Here is a 9,679-nt window from a genome sequence, read left to right as displayed (position 1 = left end):
GTAAAATTGCAAAGGTTTTTAAGTCTTAAACAAATACAATTTTTATTATTAATAAATTAGAAGAAAGAAAAATTTAGGGCTATTATATTTACATTTACCTTTTAAAAATACTATAAAACAAGAAAAAATATAATGTTAAACATATAAAAAAATACAAAGAGGAGACAAAATTGTGATAATTAAATGTTTCCAAATCAGAAACAAGATTTTTAATTTATGACTATTATTATTAGATAGTTAAACCACAAACTATATAATTATTGTTAGCGTGGAATAAAGTTATATTTTCAAATTTTTAGTTAAATTAAAATATGGATATTGTAATGTAAAGTTACATACATATATATATAATCATATTATCAAATAATTCCTCATTTTTGTCTAGGTACAGACATTCTACTAAGATAAAAAAAAAAGGTACTTTAATTTCTATCTTATAAAAATATTTCTACATTTGAAACTGTAATATGTCATATATTTTTTATTCTTGATGCGTTCTTGGACTAAAGTCAACCCATAATCCTTCTGCCGGCACCATAAAGAAAGTTTTTGTCGAATATTGGAGTGGTGATGTTGTTTTTGAATTTAAAGTGAGTTTGTACTTCATAATAAGTTTGGCAATAGCTATTTTAATTTCCATTTTTGCAAATCTCATACCTGTAAATCACAGAATGGATAATTTACATACAATATTTTATAAAACAATTGTAATTTATTTCTGCTTCTAAATCCTTATATATCACCATATAAATGATCGATTATAGGCTGAATGATGAATATTAGGGATATCACAAGTTAACAAAAAAAAAAAAGGATATATTTATGATTTGTTTAAATATATTTGAGTGACATTTTATTGCTTTCAAATCTGGCCAATGTATACTTTATTGTTGTCATCAAGAAGAGGGAAAATTCTTCTTTCCACGATACCACAGTTTTCTAAATCAAGTTCTGTCACTAGTGCAAATATTGACCAATTGTTTTGGAATGAAGAGTTTACTCGCATTCTGATGATGAAAACAAGGTATAAATTTGTGAGATTTGTAGGTAATAAAAAAAGGACAAAGTTGTAAGGATTAGGATTAAGTTAGCTGAGCCCAATAAGCTTTTCCACCCATACAAAAAATCTTTTTAATATGGGTAGTTTTGTTCATTATATTTGAAAAGACCCACTTTGCTTTTACCCATGACTGTATGGTGGGAAAGCACTTTCTCCATGTAGTTAGTGCTTTAATGTGGAAATTTAAGAAAAATCAACAATTGTTTTACAAACAGAGACAGAAGGCAGGGAGTGAATATCCCCTACTCCAATGCAAACGCTCATGATGTTCATAAGGCTTACCTTTTTGGTTTCACTTTTCCTCGCATCTTACCCTTTCCATTATACTCCTTCCTTCAGTTTCAGTCAATTTTCAATCACCAACATAAAGATCTGATTTGGATCACATGAGAAAAAAGATCTCATTGAAACGGTATATGAAAAATATTAAAATGACTAAAAAAATCATCGTCACATTACTATAATAACAATGAACGAAGTGGAGTGGTTGTGACATAGAACATAGTGTTGTCTAAAACTGGTGTTACACTATCTCCCCCAAAACCACAAAAATTCTCAAACACGGGACAAGGATTGTAAACAAAATATTTTAGAATTATACTAAGTGAACCACTGAAATACGTAATACGTAAAACAACTTGCATTCCGTAATTGGGGTCTGTGGGACAAAGGACATGTCAAAAATCAGGAAGGGCAGGAGCTCTGAATGTCATAGATACAAAATAGTCAAAGTGTCATTCTGTATCTTTTACTATCCAACCAATGTTTTGAGTTAAACATGAGAACCATGATCTGGTCAATTGCATTTTGTTGCCTTGGTTTGAGAAAGTAGCTAACAAAGTTTGCAAAATGATGTTTTCCCTTCAAAATTATAAAAAGGAAAGTTATTTATAGTTTTCAACTAAATTTCAATACCATCGGTAGAAAAATTAGGTATCTAGTAGGATGAAATAGTTCCATATAGAGACAACTTTTAATTGGAAATTCAAAGCTTTGTTTCTCAAAACTGTGGTTACAGCAGTTACAACCTTATCAAGCCAAGTAAGTAAGTAATGATTTATCAAGGTCCTCTGAGAACTGACAAAATTTAGTTTCCAGAAGATGACCCACTTGTTTGGGACGAATGCTCAGCTTGTATAAAAAAAACAAAAAAAACATTGACCGTCAGTCAGCTACTACATGATATCCTTACTATATACACTCTATGATATCTACAACATAATTATCAAATAGATTTCTTCTGGCAGCTAAAATTCATGTCAAAAGCATATATACTAGATTGTATTATTGTTTGTTTTTAATACACCTTTGTTTATATTTAGGTTTTTTGTTATTCTATTATTTGGATATTGAAAATTTTTCATTTTGTTTCTTTTGATCTAACTCTGTGCTTATCAATACCATTTTTTTATTTAGCAATAAATATTTATCAACAAAGATATTTCTTACCTATGCATGTTCTAGGTCCTTCTCCAAAAGGTAAATAGGTGCATTTAACTAATTTGTGTTTGTTTTCTTCTGAAAATCTTTCTGGATCAAACTTCTCTGGGTCTGGGTAATATTTAGGATCATGGTGAATTGAGTATATTGGCATTACTACAACAGATTTTGTGGGTAGTTCTAAATCACTGTTGGGAACTTTGTAAGGTTTTACTGACTGCCGTACTACAGCAATGATAGGTGGGTATTTCCTTAATGTCTCTAAAACAAAACATTATTTTTTACATAAGAGAACCATAAAAAGCATTTTAAAGCTAACAAAAAATCAATTGGTCTGATCAATAAGAATATACCTATACATGTTTAATAACAATTTTTGAAATTTTTCTACATTGACTACATGTCAGTTTATATTATATGAACATAAAATTGAAAAACTAAGTGGAAGAACATGCTATGTGAAGTTTTAGGAAAAATTAAAAAGAGAATTTTGTATTTTTAGATAATGACCCTATAAGTCAAATTTATCATTTGTTCATACATGGTTGTCATACAGAATGTTTCAAGAGGAAATGCCAGTAATTAAGAGGAAGTTTATATCATATATCAATACTAATGTTCAGTGCCACCTACCTCAGCTTCTTATTACAATCCAATTTGGAAATAAGATTTTGTGAAGGGATATTCAAGAAAACCACGTTTTTAAAATGAAATGAAAATAAATCTTTATTTAAGGACACTTGGTCTTCTAAGAATTAAAGTTTATAATAGTATTAACAGCTTTTGTCTGTTAAAGCGAGATGCAAAAATTCATTTTTTATTGTATACATGTTGCTCTGTGGCAAACTGTGAATATATTGATTGTACTGTAGTCAGTCGTGGTTATTAGGTTGCTATCAAGGCCTTGTTGTGTGTTGTTTATTCTCACTACAGTAAAAACACTTTATTTGTGTCCACCTGTCTGCATACATCAACTTATTTTGAATAAAATTAAATAAATCCATTACAATATTTATAGCAATAAAATCTCTAGGTTTTTAGCATTAAAATTTATACTTCAATACTGTAACTGAACAAAAGTTAAAAAAAGCCATTGTTACCTCTTTCAAAATTGAATTTCTTATAAGGTCACAACTGTCAACAGCCGGAAGAAATATACAAGTAGAAATAAATAATTTCCAGAAATATTCTGTGGATTCTTACTCAATAAATCGAAGTACACTCTTGAAGATTTCATAAAAGTTCCTTCATTTCACCAGCATTCCTACAATATTCCTAAATTTCTGAAGCTTGTATGACTATAAGATATTCTGGTTGGGAAATCAAAAAACATTAAATACTGCAAAAATACGAGTATTATTTTTGTTCTTGAAGCTATCTCCATCCTAAGGTGTCTCTCCTTAGAATGTTTCTAAAGTAAGTTACTACTGAAACAGTGTTGTCAGTTTGGAATGCTTTTAATTGTTTGCCTAGCAATTTTACTTTATATGTATTTTTATGTTAAAGGAGGTGATCAGAAAATAAAGTGGAATCAAATACTAAAGGAACTGCTCACTCAGTCATCTCCGTGTGGTTCTCTTGGATACCCTTAAAAATCAAAAAGTCAACACCTGATTGTGATAGTTTTGTGGCACTGAACTACATTTTTGGTAAACTGTACCACAATTAGTTACTGATCATTATTAAAATTAATTTTTGAGGGATCCTTCCATCCCTTTACATTGCCTGATTTCAGTCAAAATGACTAAATTATTTAAGTTTATCAATGATAAAAACCGTGTTCAATCGCATGTTTGACATTAATTTTAAACTTAATGTAGCCTTTGGCACTTTTTGAAGAAAACATTTTTATCTGCAAATATAGATTAAATATTTTTCAAGTTTATTTTTGATTGAAAATTTATTTTAACAATTTAAATATTTTATGTACCTGATATTACACATTCAATATATTTCATTTCTGCCAATCCTTCCCATGTTATGACGCCTCCGTACTTCTTCAAGACATTATCTACTTCTTTATAAACCCTTTCTTGTATATCTGGATTTTTAGAAAGTTCATAAAGTCCAAAACTTAATGTATTTGCAGTTGTTTCATACCCAGCCAAAAGGAATACGAAAGCGTTTGATATTATAGTGTTATCATCCATTACAACTGGAAAAAAAGTTACAGTACTTATTAATATAATTCTACAATTTCTATGTTTGATGATTTGAAGAACGCATTGTATATGTTATCCAGGAGCAGTGGTAGGTGAAATATTTTTCCGAGGAGTTAACTGTTTAACAAATGAATTTCATTTCTTATACACCTAATCTTAAATATCGAACTAAATAAATGATGTTAAATTTTAGCACCATTTATCTTTGATTTAGAGCATGATAATAAAAGCTAAAAATAATTATATACTATTATAAATATTTCGTACAAAATGTTTCTATTTCACAAGTTTTAGGAGGGCCCTGCATTGGTAGCATCACATCAATTCAGCAGAATATATAGTATTACCTAGAAACTAAATAATGACAATTGGTCGCTTTGTCTCATGGTTATTGAGTAAAGCCAAGAATGAAGAACCTTGCCCAAGATCTATTATGGAAATAGTTCATTTTTTTAACTATCCTAATATCCTAAAGGCACAGAGTACTTACTTTGTGAAATAGTACCATCCTTCAACTGCTTCTCTTCTTCCTTTCTAAGCTCCATCATGAGTTGAATGAAATCATTTCTGTGAATATTGTTTTCTTCCCTGTACTTCAGGACGCTCGTTACCAAGTTTATAAAAAAATCGGCGAAGTCCCCCTTCACGCGCTTCCAATTGACCAATTTGAGGAAGAAGCTGAAATTCGCACTCAATGCTTTTCTTAACTTCGCCTTTCTTGATGGACCAAATACCATATGGCCCAACTTCCTAAATTTGGAATCAGGTTCATTCATAACGTTTAAGTTTAAGCCGAATGCACAAGATCCGATGACATCCATTGTAAAGCCAGCCATCTCCTCCCTTACCTTAAAAACAATTAATCAATAGCATTAGTTTTGTTAATGGGTTAATTTTGATATGTTTTAAACACGTTCGATTTGTTTCGCGTTTAAGTCTATATGATTAATATTCAACTTCAGAGACACTTATATTTTATGACTATGTCATATCTTTTATGGGTTTCCGATTCGAATTTTTGGTTTATTATTTATTACTACCGATATTTGGTTTATTAATTAAAACAAAATGTCGAATTAGATAAATTATTATGTATTGAAATAAAATTATTAATATATCATTTTGATTATCGTATGCTCTTTATATATCTAGGGAGGTAATGTATGATATATATGTATGTAAGTTGTAAAACATTTTGAAATATGGTCCTTCTATCGAAAAATGTTTATAAAAATAGTTTAATTCTATTTTTTTTTTTTTAACTCTACCTACTCATTTTAATTATTATGGTTACCTATCTATTTTAATTACTATCTTCTAATCTGTGGGATAGTCAAGTTTTCATTACGTAGAGTCGCTACGAAATAAAAGTCAACCATCCTAGGCACCACTGCATACATGGGTTTCTAAGGTGACAACTCAACACTCTCTTCTACAAACGACTCCTTAGTTTAACTTTATCTTGCAACGGTGCCACAAATCTTGCTTAAACGGCCTCCTGAATTATCCTACACCTTATGTCCGGGTCCTATACAGCTACCATCTAATCCCTTACAAGGCTTTACCACGAATCCGGTCTGTTGATGAGGGCTAAAGTCACTCTCGACCCATCATCCTCCAGCCTGAAGACCCATTCCTAGCTCGATTGCTCATCCAGTCTTAAGTCAGAGTTGGATTTAACAGGTTCCTCTTTCCCGAAGATGGCGATTTAAAAAGATAACTCTCGAGAAGGTGAAAGTAGAGTTTAGAAAGAGAGGCCAGGTGTCCTACTTATGGTTAGGAGTGGTTTTCCCTTTTGGTCTTAGCATAAGTCAGAATTTTAAAATATTGTACATTTTTGAAAACACTTATTTCGGTCATTTTCTGACATACTACCCCTACTTCCCTCTCTAGATTTAATAGATACCCAATTATATAAAGTCAGCTTCAGCAAAAACCTCTTAGCTCTACTATGGTCTACACCCCGGACGTTTACCCAAACGTCTAAATTTCAAATTTATGGGCGAAATTCTGAAACTTACTTATGTTTAAACATTTTAGTTTTGATTATGATTTGATTATTTTCGAGACAGCATTGATTTCTACTAGGATCACATTATACTGTCCCTATGTGTGTATATGTACTCGTTGATAGTTTAGCTCTTGTCGGACAGAGTTGGAATTACTTTTTCAGGATTAAGTAAAACGTATGTGAGTACGGACTACTAAGTGTAATAAGGTATACACATACTCAACAATTATGATTACTTTTGTTATCACACGTTTGAGTGATTGAGTACTTTTGTGATTCTTTACATCTAACTCAAATATTGTGAATAAACTTGTAATTAGTAACTGATTCTGCTTGAATGCCGTATAATTGAAGATCTTTCATAATTTGGTTATCAGTTATTTTTTTATTCTAATTAAATTTACCTCAATTTTTTTAATAAGAAATTTTTGAGCACTGAGTACTAAATTAAATGAAATATACTGGTGCTCAAAGTTTTTTTTTTCTTTTTTAATCAAATTAATAATTTATCCCGTGACTTTGTGACAAATATTCTCTCAAATAAAAGTTTTTTACTTATTTTATTTTTAAAAATCCAATATATAAATATTGTATTGAAAATAGTAAAATTTATCCAAAGTACTGAGTGATGAATTTGGTTACTCAACATATTATTATTTTGATAATAATTTCATCAAACTTCTTCGAGTATGGATTCCCTGTACTTATAGTTAAATCTTTTTTGGGGGGTTCAGATTACTTGTCCTCACTTGGAAATGTTTTGAGTATCAGTCTTGTATTTTGTATTCAAATATTTTGAGTACCAGTAAAGCTATCGAACGCAGCTACTCAATGTTCTTGTGCAAATAGCTCAACTCTGTCGTCGGGTATGCCCTCCTCCCGTGTTTGTTTCTACGAATTTTATTTTCATGCAGAGTCTTGGTAGTTAAAACTACTTATCACCACACCTGTTTATTATGAAATTTGGCAATTTCATGAATGCAATTTTAAGCCTGCGCTCCTAGGATATAGACATTGATGACCTATCGATAAAAAACTGTACCTCAATACAGAAACTACTTTCGGGTTATGCATGTCCTCCAAAGCAGTTCCTACCTCGGGAAGCATACTAGTTATGAAGAGGAACTAGTTAACCTCCAGATAATTTGAGTTTATCATATCATATAGCGAGATCTATGGCAAATCTTTTGTAAATGTATAAGCGATGTAAGTAGGTTTGCATGCCATACTAACACCGTTTCTTCTCAATAGACAAATCTTGGGGAGACCATCCTTGTTGGACATTGAGTCCTTCGAGATTAGTCGTGCGGAACTTTTGAAGAAGTGTCACCGAATATCCCTAATTTTATAATGGCGATCAATCTGGGGTTGTAAAAAAAAAATCTGTTAAAAGTTTAATTGATCGCCATAAATCTCAATGGTTTCTAAATCAGGAATGGATATCCCGTTCGGGGGAAAAAATGTTCTTATTCTAATGATGGCGTACAGTCCATAAGTATTTCAGGATCTGCACCCAAACTAACGATTGAGGTCGAAGTTCTCTAAAAACTAATAGAGCAATAAATGATAAAAATATTTTTATAACCAACCTCCAAAGTCTTTCCAGCAGCTGCTTTTTGACCAATGTTATCTATGCAAGCAGCTGAACAGTCCAAAATTTGTTCTATCATTGTCTTAAGTTTGCCAGAACTGAAGACAGGGGTTAGTTTGGTTCTTAGTATTTTCCAACTGCTTCCGTTTTCGTTCACCAAGTGTCTTGTCAATGGATCTGTACTGACATCAATCGTGTCCTCACGGTGGGTGAAATACGAGAAGTCTTTGATCATGATGTGTTCGATGAGTTCTGGGTCGAGAATTATCAACTTAGGTTTCCAAAAGCTCCATATTCCTCCATATCGTTGACCTAGGAAATGTGAGTAAAGAATTAATAGCAAGTTGATAATTGCAATATCTCTCTCTACCTCTCACTATCTCTAAATTCTCCATTGCACTGAAATGATGCAGAGTAGACGGGCATAGAAAAAGTAGTTAATTTTGAGTTTTACACAGACAAAAGAAGATACTTAGGACTAATAAAAAAAATTACTTATATTCAAGATTTGAGTATGAAAGCTTCTTTTAATCTGGACTGATAAATGTTCATTATATAATTCAAGAAAACCAATAAACAGAATATGGGTAAATCCCCCGAAACGTTGTAGGCATATTAAATTAAAATAAAATAAAGAAATATAGAAGCACCAATTCTTCCAGAAAAAAAATCAATAATATAAAAAATATGAAGTTAATTTGCTTATGTAGCTCAGGAGCACTGTTGTAAAAATAAAGTTTTCATGTTGAACATGAAAACTTAATTTAGTGTTAATGTCAATGAATGTATTAGGGGTAAGATAAAACAATGATAACGGTTATAAAATTTTTAGAAAAATGTAGGAAACGATTTTTTTTTTAAAGCAAACATTAGGTTTTCTTTTATTGATTAGTTGCTGAATTCGCCTAGATTCTTTTAACATTTTGTAGAATAATGATGCCAATCCATTATTGGCATCATAATCCATTGTTTCCAATGGAGAAACGACTATGCACCTGGGAAAGAAAGATACTCTGATGGAGAGTGGAAAATTTGGAAACTGAAGAATTAAGAACATTGTATGGTCAGCCTGACATAGTAAGTGTAATAAAAAAGGGGAGGCTGAGGTACGTGGCTCGGGCATGTGGAGCGTATGAAGGAGGATCGTCTGCCAAGGGGCTCCTTCTTGAAAAGCCGGGTGGTACCCGAAAGCGTGGACGTCCCAGAATGAGATGGCTGGACGATGTTGAGGTGGACCTGTGCCAACTTGGGGTTAGAAGATGAAGAGTGGTTGCTATATTGTTGCATGGAATCTTTGATGAGGCCCATACCATTCAAGGACAGTAGCGCCGAATAGTATAGTATAGGGTTTTTTTTTAAGCCCGATAGAACTTGAGATTGTAAAAAATAACACAAAAAATTAAATTGTAATCAAA

The 9,679-nt window shown here is 31.5% G+C and overlaps 1 protein-coding gene across 1 annotated transcript in view; it reads right to left on the bottom strand.

Annotated features, from left to right (window-relative positions):
• Positions 1-405: 405 nt before the first annotated feature.
• LOC106687212 (probable cytochrome P450 6a14) overlaps positions 406-9,679 on the bottom strand; it is an 11,033-nt gene continuing 1,759 nt past the window's right edge. The window contains exons 2-6 of the mRNA XM_014430954.2: positions 8,263-8,576; positions 5,153-5,510; positions 4,431-4,655; positions 2,510-2,761; positions 406-657 (exon numbers count right to left, since the gene is read on the bottom strand). Coding sequence (XP_014286440.1) covers positions 482-657; positions 2,510-2,761; positions 4,431-4,655; positions 5,153-5,510; positions 8,263-8,576 — 1,325 coding nt within the window. The 3' untranslated portion in view covers positions 406-481. The remainder of the gene's footprint in view (positions 658-2,509; positions 2,762-4,430; positions 4,656-5,152; positions 5,511-8,262; positions 8,577-9,679) is intronic.

The sequence above is a fragment of the Halyomorpha halys genome, unplaced genomic scaffold, assembly GCF_000696795.3.
Source record: "Halyomorpha halys isolate HHAL.00 unplaced genomic scaffold, Hhal_1.1 Scaffold928.1, whole genome shotgun sequence".
Classification (NCBI taxonomy): domain Eukaryota; kingdom Metazoa; phylum Arthropoda; class Insecta; order Hemiptera; family Pentatomidae; genus Halyomorpha; species Halyomorpha halys.
Note: the sequence above shows the minus strand (reverse complement) of the source record. Positions and strands in the feature narration are given on the sequence as shown.